Raw genomic sequence first — 13,326 nt, 5'->3', positions numbered from 1 at the left:
CTATCTTACCTGTCTCTTGTGTCTAAATTTCAGAGAAAACACTTCCATGCTCACCAGATCCCCATAGCAGAGTACAGTGCTAGCTCAGATGCTCTGTGTTCCCTTCCTTCTGTCCAGTGCTACACATTCTGTGGAATTCCCTTCTCTGCTCCAAATATATTCTTTGCCCTTGAGGTCTGCAAGGGTGAAAGCATTTGTCAAGTAGCTGAAATCTCTGCTTATCTGCCTTCTTTCTCAATCCAGAGAAAAGAATTCATGTAGGAGTTTCAGATACCATTATGAAGGTCCTGTGACTCTCAAGGCCATAACTGTAGGTGGCTACGTGCTTGATTTACTGTAAAGGTTAGCCTTGATGTATTTAGTTTAATGTAATAGTTTCATTAAAATGTTGCAAAGAAGGCTGACTATAAATGATCTCATACATTCCTGTTTAATGCTAGTTTTACAATAAAAATCATTAATTTATATCTCCTGTTGGAACAGTTCCTTGCAACTCATTATATCCAGTTACTTCCTGGACCACTCCATTTGGATATCTTAATATTTTTTTTGTTTGTTTTTTGATACTGGGGACTGAATCCAGGGCCTCACATGCTGAACTACGTCCCTGGCCTTTTTCAGTTTTTAAAATTCTAGACCAGATCTTGCTAAATTGCCCAAGTTGGACTTGAACTTGGGATCCTGCTGCCTCAGCCTTCTGAGTGGTTGGGTTCCAGGGGTGTTGTCAGGCTGGGTAGCTTAATCTTCACATGTGCAAAAGTGGTGTTGTATTTTTTCCTCTCCAAATTTTTCTCTGCCTTCATTGCTCAGTTTTCGCCAAATCATAAAAGGCACCACAAATTACTTCCTTGCTCAGTCCAGAAACTTGTGAGTCACCCTGATTCTTCTCTGCCCCCTCATCCTCCACACCCACCAACAAACTCGTAATGTGAACTCCCAAGTACCCAACCATTTCTGCCCACTGTTATTCCACCACTTTGGTCATTATTTTCTTCTTGAATTATTGCAATGATCTCCTAATGTCTCCTTATTTTCACTTGTGTCTTTCTTCACTCTATTTTCTACACAGTTGAAAGGGTAACTCCCTTAAGACCTTAAGATGCTAATCTCATGATGTCACTGCTTTGCCTGAAATTCCTAATTCCCCTTAGGATACAACCTGAACTTTCACCATGGTTTTTAAAACCTACATTAGTGGATTTTTACACACTTAGCACCTTTAAAGGCTCAGGGCCTTTAAACATGCTGTTTATGCTTCTTGAACACTTATTTTATCTTCTTTTGGAAGCATCATCCCAATTTCTTCATTTTGGTTTTGGGACAGCTAATCACTGCACCCTGCTCCAGGGGTGGGCTTCTGTTACGTGGTGAGCATTGAAGGCTCCCTCCCTGGAATTCCACCCTCGGTAGGGTGAAGAAGTTGGAGAAGTATGCCAGGAGGAGGGTGATGATTAAGGTGGTCACTTAGAGCCCCTGGTTCCCTATTTCACAAAACTATTCAGAGAGCGTCTTTCTAACCCTGAACATTTCCAGATCCTTTGAGTAGATTTTCTTTTTTGACCTTACTCTCTCAGAGCCACCTCTTCCGGCTTCCCAAGTCAGTATCCTCATTGCTTGGGTCTTAGTCTTGTACAATATAGGCCCCTCTCTCAAATGCTTTTTTAGCACCCAATAAAATTATTTCAATTTTTCACTCTTTCTTTTGTACTGGTGATTGAAGCCAGGGGTGCTTTTCCACTGAGTTACATTTCCAGCCTTTTTTCTTTTTCTTTTCTTTTCTTTTCTTTTTTTTAAGGGAAGGTCTTATTAACCTGCTAAGGGTCTTGCTAAATTGCTGAGGCTGGCCTTGAACTTGCAATCTTCCTGCCTCGGCCTCTTGAGTTGCTGGGATTCTAGATGTGCACCATCATGCCTGGCTCAGCTTTTCACATTTAAAATATGAATCATATTAGTAAATATAGTGAATCAAATTAATGCATTTTATATTATCTTAAATCCAAGGAATAAACACAATTTTATCATAGTGGATTTTTTAAGCTTTCCTAATTTTGTTTTCCCAATATTTTATTCAAGGTTTCTTTTTTTCATTTAGTTTTGGTATAAGGTCATATTGCCCTTTGGAATTAGTTGGATATCTTTCCCTTTTGAATATGTGAAATAGCTAATAAACATTGGATTATCTGTCCCTTAGTGGTTTGGTGAACTCATCATTAGAAACTTCTGGAGTTGAAAAGTGGATCTTCCAAACATAGAAGGGAGAACAGCAGAGGAAGGGAATCCAGGAGGAGGGAGGAGTGGAGAGAAAGGGGAAGAACTGGGGACTGAAGTAGGCCAAATTATTCTATGTGCATGTGAAATATGTCACATGCACATAGAATAATGGATCCTACTTTCATGAAGAATGCACGATTCAGATCAGTGTAGAAAAGGGAGTGGAGGAGGGGAGGGAAAGAAGAGGGGAGACAACAGAACAAATCATGTCACACTCCAAATACAGTCACACTCCAAATACAGTCACAGTTATGTGTATTTAGAATGCACTAATAAAAATTAAATAAATGAATAAAATTTAAAAACCTTCCAGAGTTGAGAATTTTGGAGGAAAGGTGCAGATTTATGACTAGTGTTTCAAATTCCTTAGCCTCATCAGATTTCCTACATTTTTTCATGTATTTAAGTTAAAAAACACTTTTTCTGCTGGGCGCCATGGCGCATGCCTGTAATCCCAGTGGCTTGGGAGACTGAGGCAGGAGGATCACAAGTTCAAAGTCAGTCTCAGCAATGAGACAGTAAGCAACTCAGTGAGAGTTGCTTAATAAAATAAAATACAAAATAGGGCTGGGGATGTGGCTCAGTGGTTGAGTGCCCCTGAGTTCATTCCCCGGTACCAAAAAACAGACAAAAAAAACCCCCAAAAAACAAAAAACACAACGCCACTTTTTCAGGAGAAGAGAAACTGAGAATCTTTTGAACTCCAATGGAAAGAATTCTTTAACTTTTTATTTTAAAATTTTAAAATTTTAGAATTTTAAAAATTATTTTTCTGTTTAATTTTGACCATAATGTGAGGTACTAGAAAATTTCAGGGACACTGTAAGTCCACAGAATAGAAACTCTACTGCCTCAGAGCCATACTGTTAGATGGGTAGACACACAAACAACATGAAAAAGCAAGGGAACAAATCGCCCTAAGCCAACTGAGATACTCCAGTGACAGAATCCATTGACACCACAGTGGAAGAAATGTCAGAGAAGGAGTTTAGAATGTACATAGTTAAACTGACATGCAAACTAAAGGACAGCATAAGGAATGAAATCAGAGAGAAAATACAGGAAGTGAAAGATCACTTCAATAAAGAGGCAGAGATTCTGGGGGAAAAAAAGCAAAATGAAGGAAACAATAAACTAAATTAAAAATTCAATGGAAAGCATCATCAACAGACTAGATCACTTGGGAGACAGAACCTCAGGCAATGAAAACACAATATATAATCTTGAAAATAGAGTCCATCACAGAGAGAAGATGATAAGAAACCATGAATAGAAATTCCAAGAATTATGGAATAACATGATAGACCAAATTTAAGATTTATCAGGCTAGATGAAGGTGTAGAGATACAAACCAAATGAATGAACAATACTTTCAATAAAATAATATCAGAAAAATATTCAGATCTAAAGAATGAAATGGAAAATCAAATACAAGACCCCAATGTACAAAATTACAACAGATCCACATCAAGGCACATTATAATAAGAATAGAATTTTAAAGGCAATAAGAGAAAAATATCAGATTATGTATACAGGGGAACAAATGTGGATCTCAGCTGATTTCTCAACCCAGGGGGAAAAAAAAAGTGAAAACCAGTAAAGGGAGGAACTACACTAAAGGATTAGTCAATAAAAGGAGAAACTAATTCAAATTAAAAATCAGAAATAAACCAAGATGACCGGGAATATAAATCATATCTCAAAAATAACCTTGAATGTTAATGGCCTAAACTCATCAATTAAAAGACACCAACTAGCATATTGGATTAAAAAACAAGACCCAATAATATGCTGTCAAGATACTCACCTCATAGACAAAGACATCCACAGACTGAAGGTGAAAGAATGGGAAAAAAGCATCACTCACATGGATTGCATAAACAAGCAGGGGTTTCTATCCTCATACCAGATAAAGTGGACTTCAAGCCAAAGTTAGTCAGAAGGGACAAAGAAGGAGATTTCATACTGCTTAATGGAATTATACATCAACAAGACATAAAATCATAAATATTTATACCCAAACAATGGAGCATCTATGTACATCAAACAAACCCTTATCAATTTCAAGAATCAAATAGACAACAACACAATAATACTGGGTAAATTTAACATGACTCTGTCGGCACTGGATAGATCCTCGGAACAAAAACTAAATAAAGAAGCTATAGAAGTAAAAGATACAATTGATAATTTAGACTTAACTGACATATATAGAATATTTCATCCATCAATGACTGAACACACTTCACAGCAGCACATAGATCTTTCTCTAATATAGACCATGTTATGTAAGTTATCACATATGTTGACATGGAACTGTAATAGTACCATAATGTACTTTTAGCTTCTATAGGGTTATTTTGATTGCTCCCTTTCCATTGATATTAATTTTTGTGTTCTTGCTTTTTTCTTGATTAGACTTGGTTTTTTTTAAAAAATCAAATCTTAGCTGTATTATTTCTTCTCTATTTCATAGGCAGTAGGAAACTATATATTTGAAAATAATTTTATGGGGCTGTGGCTGTGGCTCAGCAGTAGAGCGCTCACCTAGCATGTGCGAGGTGCTGGGTTCTACCTCAGCTCCATATAAAAATAAATAAATAAAATAAAGGTATTTTGTCCAACTACAACTAAAAAATATTTTAAAAAGAAAAGAAAATAATTTTGTTGCGATTCTGGTCTCTTTCTTTCTTTTTTTTTTTTTTTAAGCAAAGATAACCTTCATAACAAAACAAACAATGAAGCTAAGAACTGGATCACTTGGCCCTTTCTCTTCTTATCTCCTCCCAGTTCAAAATGCTTGCATCTCTTAATAGCCAGGATTCTCTTAGATCTGCAGTTAGGCTCAACACACTCAAGCCTCAGCACAATCTTCTTTGTAGTTTTAGCCTTTTTCCTGAAAATTGGCTTAGTCTCTCCACCATAGCCACTCTGTTTCCTGTCATACTGCTGCTTTCCCTGTGCATACAGAGAATCCTTGCCCTTCGTGTACTGTGTCACTTTATGGGGTTGGTGTTCACCACATTTCTTACAGAACGTCTGACGGGTCTTAGGAATGTTCACCATGTTTGTGAAAGCGTTATTGGAAAGGAAAAGAAAAACTGACCTCTTTCTGATACAAGTTATAATTGTTCATCTGAGTACTGTTTCATCCCAGAGATCTTGATATTTTAAGCTTTTATTATTATTTAGTTCAAAGAACTTTTATTTACTTTTATTGTGCCTTCTTCCTTGACCTATGAGATATTTCTAAGTGTGCCATTTAATTTTGAAGTAATTGACATGTGGGGGTCTGGTTCTATATCTTAAGGTGATAAATTTCTTTTTTTAAAATTAAATTATTCATTTATTCTAATTTGTTATACGTGATGTCAGAAACGCAATTCATTTCATTTTATACATATAGAGCACAATAAGGTGATTGATTTCTAATGTAATAATCATTCAAGGAACACAGTCTGCATCATTTCAAATTTTAAAATAGTAATGGAAATGCTTTTTATGTTGATCGTATTGGTTACATACATGTCAAAACTGATCAAATTACATACTTCAAATATGTGCATTTTATTGTACTTCAATTTTACCTCAATAAAGCTATGGGGGAAAAACCCACTTTTTTTTAGTGGGGTGCAGTAGTCCAAGCCTGTAATCCCCAGTGACTCAGGAGGCTGAGATAGAAGAATCACTAGTTCAAGTTCAGCCTCACCAACTCAACAAGGCCCTCTGCAACTTAGTGAGATTCTGTCTCAAAATGAAAAATAAAAAGGTTTGGGGATGTTGCCCAGTGGTTAAGCACCCCTGGGTTCAATTCCTGGTACCCCAAAACAAAACAAAACAAAACAAAACATTTTTCTAGCCAGGCACAGTGGTGTAGGTCTGTACTTCCTAGATGATGGCAAGGTTGAGACCAGACTGAGCAACTGAGTGCAACACTGTCTTAACTAAAGGGAGAGGGCCGTTGGGATGTAACTCAGTGGTAAAGTACCCCTGGACTGGAAAAATAATTTTCTTTCTTTAGAAAATTGTCCATTTGATATTTATTCATATTTATTATCTAAAGTTGATCATAGTATTATCTTAATTTTTTAAAACATATACTTTCCATAGCCAAAACTTAATATCCTATTCTGGTCATAGAACATGGGTTATATGCAACCAGTTCTTTGGCATATGTTACAGTTTGCCTTTTTGGACTGAGGATGTAGGTCAGTAGCAGAGCACTTTACCTCGCATGCACAAGGTCCTGGGTCCAATCTGGAATACTCCAAGTAAGAAAGTGAAAGGGGTGGGGAGGCTTGCCATATGATATGATAGAATGTCATTTTGGGAAAAATTCCATATATGACTGAAAAAGAATGCAGAGCTTCCTATGTAATCTGTGTGCTGTCCAAACACTATATTCTTATTACAATGTTGTATGCTAGATTTATCAGTTGCTGAAAGTTGTATATAGAATTCTATTATGAGTGTAGGTTTGCTGAAGTTTCCTTATAAGATTGTCCATTTTTGTTTTAAATAAATGTCAGCTCCATTTCTACATGCACATTGGTTCAAGATTGTCGTAACCTATTTGCAAAGTTTTCCTTTCATCATCATTTTTTTAAACAGATACAACTTTTTTTTGTACCTTTATTTTTTATTTGTTCATTTTTATGTGGTGCCGAGGATAGAACCCAGTGCCTCGCACATGCTAGGCAAGTGCTCTGCCATTGAGCCCCAGCCCCAGCCTCATCATCATTTAATAGTGGTGTATACTGGTAATAATGCTCTGGCCTCAGGTCTGTTTCCTCCTCACCCCATGGCAATACCAGCGTGCTTGTGGTTACCTCTTTCGAATACATTTCCCTCTCTTTTTACTAATAGCCTTTGGGTGGCCTTTACATTGTGGTACTGTGTCTCTTAAAAATGTCATAGAAGGCCATCTGCCCTTTCACTGGCAGGCCTGCTCCATTGCTGTGGTTTGTCCCCTAAGATCCCATATTGGAAGCTGGGTCCTCTGTGTGATAATGTGAGCAATGGTAGACACTTGGAGAAGAGGCTTCTTGGGAGATGGTTGAGTGGTGAGGGGCACTAATGTTCTGGTGGGGCCACATTGGTTCTGGGAGATTTAGAGTTGACTCTTCCAGGTTTCTGGTGTCCTGTCTTGCCCCTTGACCACTCTCACTTGCGATCCCACCACAGTGATGCCATCGGATGCAAGGTCCTCACTAGAGCCAGGCAGAAGCATGTGATGATGTTCCTGGACCTCCCAGCTGTGAGCAAGGAAACCTCTCTTTTCATTCCTCCCCATCTCCAGTTTTTGTTATACCAGCACAAACAGATTAATACACATGAACCTTTTTAGAGATTATTGATGTATTTCTTTCATCTCTTTATTTCAGTCTTACTGAAATACAAATGACCAGTATGAATTTAAAGTTGTATGCATTTAAGGTACACAACACGATGTTTGATATATGTGTACATTGTGAAATGATTACCACAATTGAGCTAATTAACATATGTCACCTCCCAAAGTGACCTTTATTGTGTGGTAAAAATGAACATAAGACCTACTTTCTTAGCAGATTTCAAGGATGTAATATGTTATTGTTCAGTATTCAACTACCTTTTTTTTTGTCCGTTCATGTGTCCAGGGACACTTAGGTTGATTACATATCTTGGCTACTGTGATAATGCTGCCGTGGGCGTGGGAGTGTGCATGTGTCTTAAGAGACAAATTCCATTTCCCTTGCGGGTGCTAGGTGTGGTGGCACCTATAATCTCAGCTACTTGAGAGGCCGAGGTGGAGATTTGGAAGTTCAAGACCAGCCTGGGCAACATGGTCAGGAACCCACCTCAAAAAAAAGTTGTGTTTTTTTTGTTTTCGTTTTTTCCTTTTGAATACATATCGAGACCCAGAGTGAAAGTGCCAGATTGTAGGGCATTTCTATTTTTAACTTTTTGAGGAATCTCTACACTGTTTTCCCACTAACAAAAGGTTTTCCTTTCTCCACAACCTTTACAGAATTTTTAGACTTTTTGATTATAGCCATTCTAATAGGTATGGGGTGATACCTAATTGTGGTTTTTATTATCATTTCCTTGATGATTATCGATGCTGAATAATTTTGCATTATTCTGTTGCCCATTTCTAAGCCTTCTTTAGAAAAATGTCTCTTCGGATTTTTTGCCCATTTTAATCAAGTTATTTGTGTGGATTTATTCATTAAATTCATTATTTCTTTGTATTGACATTTATTCCTTATATATTTGGATATTAATTCCTTATCAGATATATGATTTGCCAATATTTTTTTCCTATTCTTCTAGTTGCCTTTTCATTTAATTGGTTTTTAGTTTCAGAACTGTGGGCTCACTCCCAGTGACTCGCCTCCTCCCCCTAGACCCTCCTTCTGACAGTTTCCCCCACTTCCAGTGGTTCATTCAATCACGAACCCAGCAATGGACTAATCCATGCGTAATATCAGAACCATGTGATCCAATTACCTTTCAAAAGACCCACCTCTAAACAGGCTTGATGGGGAACCAAACCACAGACCCTTGAGCACCCCTTGGGGAACATTTCAGACTCAAGCTATAACAGACTCCTTGTATTATTTTTTTCTTCCCTTGTTTTTCTGACTAGGATTTTATACTGTGTGCTGATAGAAGAGGTGAGAGTGGGTGTGCTCATCTTATTCCTGATCATTGAGGACCAGTTTTTAGTTTTTCACTGTTGAATACGAAGAGCTGAGGGCTTGTTGTGTGTGGTTTTTATTGCACCGACCTACCTAATTTGTTGAGAGTTTTTAATCACAAAATGATGTTGAATTTTGTCACACATTTTTTTTTACTGCATTTGTTGAGCCGATCATGTAATTTTCCTCCTTTGCTCTGTGTGTTGTATCACATTTATTGATCTGCAAGTAATGAGCTATTCTTACATCTACTGTTGGTGTCGGCGTGTCGGAGTCTCCTACTATTATTGTATTGCCACCTTTTTCTCCCTTTAGATCAATTAATATTTGCCTCATATATTTAGGTGCTCCAGTGTGGGGTTTAAATAAATTCACAATTGTTATTGACTCTTTTTAGAATCACCTAATGATTTTACTTGTCTCTTACTATTTGATATAGTATGATAGATAACGTTTGCTCTTCTTTTGTATGGAATATTTTCAATTTGAATATGTCCTGAAAGCTCACTAGAGGCTCTTTTGTGTGTGTGTGTGTGTGTGTGTGTGTTTGTGTATTTGTGTGGGTGTGTGTGCTCGTGTGCTACTTGGGGATCGAACTCAGGGCCTTGTACATGCTAGGCAACTTTCTACTACTGAGCCATATCTCCAGACCTATTTTATTTTGTTACATGGTTTCACTAAGTTGCTCAGGCTGGCTCTGAACTTGCAATTCTACTGCCTCAGTCTCCTCAATAGCTGAGATTATAGGCATGAGCCATCACACTTGGTAATTAGTCTCTTCTAGGTAGCATATAGCTGGCTTTTAAAAAAACCCATTCAGTTGCTCTATGTCTTCTGATTGAAGAATTGAATCCATTTCCGTTCCAGGTAATTATTGACAGGTAAAGGTTTACTATTATTATTTTGTTACTTGGTTTCTAAAGGCTGTGGGCTTCTTAGGCAGTGTCTCACATGGCTAGGGGAGTCAGGTGCTCACTCTCTGAGCTCTCCTCTTCCCTGTGGGAGAAACTGCAGACCCAGGAGTTTGTTTTGGCCCTGACTTAAGCCTGATATGAGGAGGGATGAGCTGGACGAAAGGAAGCTGTTCTCACCCTGGTCAGTGCATCTTTCCCAGGATTGTTTTGCTCCAGCAGTATATTAGGACTTCCTGCTGGACTCTTGGACTCTCACACGAGGTATTGTGTGTGGGGTTTTCAGAATGGGTGCTTGGCTAGAGGGACCACAGCAGGAAGCTCCTCTTCTGCCATCTTGCTGATGTCACCTCTTCCTGTCACATTTTGAATTTTCCACTTATAATGCCTTCTATTTGCTCCTTTCCATCATTCATTCCCTGATTTTTCTTAATTACATTTTTCCACATTTTAAAAATTTGTGTATTATAGTTGTACATAATGATAGGTAAGTAATTATATTTTCTTGGCTCTCTTTTTTCATGTCTCTTGGTTTGGAAATTGTACAGTTTCTATGCTCTCTATACTTTTTTTGCATCTCACCCCCTCCACCCCACTCTTTTCCTTCTGGGTTTGACTTTCATTTTCTTGAAGACAGTCTTTGTAAATTCTTTCAGTACAAGTCTGTTAGTGGTAAATGCTGATTTCCTCTGAAAATCTTTATTTTGCCCTTACTTTTAAATGTTTGACTAGGCATACAATTCTAAATTGACAATTGCAATCATTTTTATTTTAGTATTTTAAGATATGATTTCATTGAATTCTAGTTTCTTTTTTTGTTATTAATAAACCAACTGTCATTCTGTTATATTTTATCTTTTTCTTTCTGTTTAAGACTTTCTGTTTTTTTTTTATTGTCTTTACATTTAAGTATGTGTGTACAGTTGAATTTGTTTTGTATTTCCTTAGGGTATCTATCCTGGAGTGACTTGCTGTGTATAGAAAATTTTCCTTTCAGCTTCTCTATGCAAGGCTGAACTGTTTCCCCGAATGATTTTATCAGTTCACCTTCCTATGCATTTTCCACTCCTTACACTACATTGTATCACCTGAATTTTTTTAAACTGTTTTTGAGAGAGAGAATTTTTTAATATTTATTTATTTATTTTTTTAGTTTTCGGTAGACACAACATCTTTGTATGTGGTGCTGAGGATCGAACCTGGGCTGCACACATGCCAGGTGAGCGCGCTACCGCTTGAGCCATATCCCCAGCCCGTGTCACCTAAATTTATGTCTGCTTATTTTAGAAAATTCTTGTCAGCAAATCAAGGAAGACTGCCTCTCCATACCACAAATAAGAAAGAAAAGGTTGAATTCCTATGTCAGTCACCTTAGATGTGAGGGAATCATCTCATGTCATGTAAAACTATGAGTTTTAGTTTTTTAATTATTTAACAAACTTTAACAAACTTTGTTTGATATTTATCAACTCCTCGAAGATAAACTTTGTTGAAAACAAACTTATTTCATTGTTCTGAACTTTTCACTTAACATCCTAAAAAATTGAATCTGTCCATTCATTTGGAACTTGGCAAGAAATGGGAGTCTTTTCTAATCTTTAGATGAAAATTTCCTGAAGCCATTTTTAGAAGTTCTATTTAGTACTTTCTCAAATTTGTGTACTTCAAACACAGATGGACTCTATTCCTTATCATAGTAATATTTTTTGTGTGTGGTTTAAGAATTTAATGAGCCATAAGACACATAAAACATGCACAACTGTGTCTGTTGTTTCCCAGGGTGACCACAGTCAAATCCCAACCCACACAGTCCATGAGCTTCAAGTGTGCTTCATGTGTTAGCTCATCTAGGAGCTTCCTGCTGGAGGGCCTTTCCACATGGTTCCCTCTGCAGGAAAGGTCCGTCCAGCATTCCTGCCTGGCCTGTGCCTTAGTGCCCTCACACCTCACTCTGGGCAGCCTTGCTAAGACTCGTGGTGGCAACAGTGCCATTAGGGCCTGTGATTGTGTGTGAATGTGGTGTCCCTGAAAGGTTCCATCAGGATGAGGAGACTATTTTATTCCTCACTGTATCCCTGCCATTCCTTAGGCATGACTTGATGGAGAGTCTCCTGTGAAGATAGGGACCTAATGACTGTCCTTCCCTCATCTAGACAGAATATCCGCATTTACTTCACTTCAGTCTTTCTGAGACAATCTGTCATCCAGATTTCCTACCTGGCCCACAGTGGGGTGACTAGACTTGTCTCAAATTAGCTACTGTGTTCTTAACTACCAAGTGATATCTTCACTGTTTTTCTAAAGTCCACCAAACCAAGAAGAGCCTGGTCAGGCAGGGAGGCCCGACCCCACACTGTCCTGTCAGTGCTCTGCCCTCAGCCCTCAATCCCTCATTTGGCTGCATGCCTGTGGCCTGACCTCACGCCTGGACCACTCAGCTGCTCTGAGCTTTTGTTGCTACGTTTCATCTGCTCTTTTCACCCAGTACCAAGACTATTTTTTCCCAGGCAACCTTTCTCAATTATTTCATGCAGCTACCCTTTCTCTAAATTCCTTAGCCCTTACCTTTAAAACGATTGGGGCAATATTTAATTTTATGCATTGAACTCTCCTTCCTAGTTCACTCTTCTTCCCTGAGCAAGCACTGTAGGACTGAGCCCAACCATTTTCCCTAACCAAAGAAGTCTTCTTACAACCCATGTTCAACACCTTCCCCAGCACATGGGAGGTACTACAAAGATCCCTTTCAAATTCAATAACCCAGAAATCACTTCACAGTTTTTACAAAAAAATACCTCCTAGTAGGTTTCAGAGGCCATAGGTACAGGAAATAGCCAATCTGTAGTCAGTACCTCTGGGACAAAAATCAATTGAGTAGCAGGAACAGCACCCACCAGATACAGTGAGATCCAATCTGTCTGCTTGACTACCTGGGAGATGCTGATGGGGCAGGAGCTGTCCTGGAAGGTGGAAGCATGGTACCCATATGAATGTGTGTGGATGTGGTATCCCCCGAGAGGACATCACTGTCCCCACTATCACTGCAATAATTTTATTTTTTGTTTAACCATTTAATGTTTCTGATTGTTCTCAGAACTTAAAAAGACTGTCCACATTCTTTTCAGTATTTAGGGGAAACTACTTCTTGATGAACCCAGTCTAAATCCATTTTAAGATTGGGATCCATCTCATCACAAAGTCATGAAAAGTTAATTTCTGTTCTACTATAAATTACTTCGATTTCTAAACTTGTTTGGAATTCCTGCCTGTGCCTTGAATTCACCCATGCCTGGCTCCCCCTGAGCAGACAACAACCCTCTCGGAAACCTCAGTGGTGTCTCATAAATTCTGATGTTGGGATCTAAATTTATTCCCTACCTTTAAATGTTAAGCCATGTAGATCATTAACCTACTATAAGCCTTTATATTGTGCTTGTCAAAATCCTGTTATCTGTAAGGT

The 13,326-nt window shown here is 38.2% G+C and overlaps 2 protein-coding genes across 5 annotated transcripts in view; both read right to left on the bottom strand.

Moving 5' to 3' along the window:
• Ankub1 (ankyrin repeat and ubiquitin domain containing 1) overlaps positions 1-2,034 on the bottom strand; it is a 37,476-nt gene extending 35,442 nt beyond the window's left edge. The window contains exon 1 of one of the 4 annotated variants that reach the window (XM_078043570.1): positions 10-2,034. The gene's annotated coding sequence lies outside the window, so the exon portion shown is untranslated. The remainder of the gene's footprint in view (positions 1-9) is intronic. The other 3 variants (XM_078043568.1, XM_040270007.2, XM_078043569.1) reach the window with 3 other exon arrangements.
• Positions 2,035-4,978: 2,944 nt separating this feature from the next.
• LOC101965105 (large ribosomal subunit protein eL42) lies at positions 4,979-5,353 on the bottom strand. The gene has a single exon (XM_005339903.4). The coding sequence runs from the start codon at positions 5,336-5,338 to the stop codon at positions 4,994-4,996; it is 345 nt and encodes a 114-aa protein (XP_005339960.1). The 5' UTR covers positions 5,339-5,353; the 3' UTR covers positions 4,979-4,993.
• Positions 5,354-13,326: the final 7,973 nt, after the last annotated feature.

This window comes from Ictidomys tridecemlineatus, chromosome 3, assembly GCF_052094955.1.
Source record: "Ictidomys tridecemlineatus isolate mIctTri1 chromosome 3, mIctTri1.hap1, whole genome shotgun sequence".
NCBI lineage: Eukaryota > Metazoa > Chordata > Mammalia > Rodentia > Sciuridae > Ictidomys > Ictidomys tridecemlineatus.
Note: the sequence above shows the minus strand (reverse complement) of the source record. Positions and strands in the feature narration are given on the sequence as shown.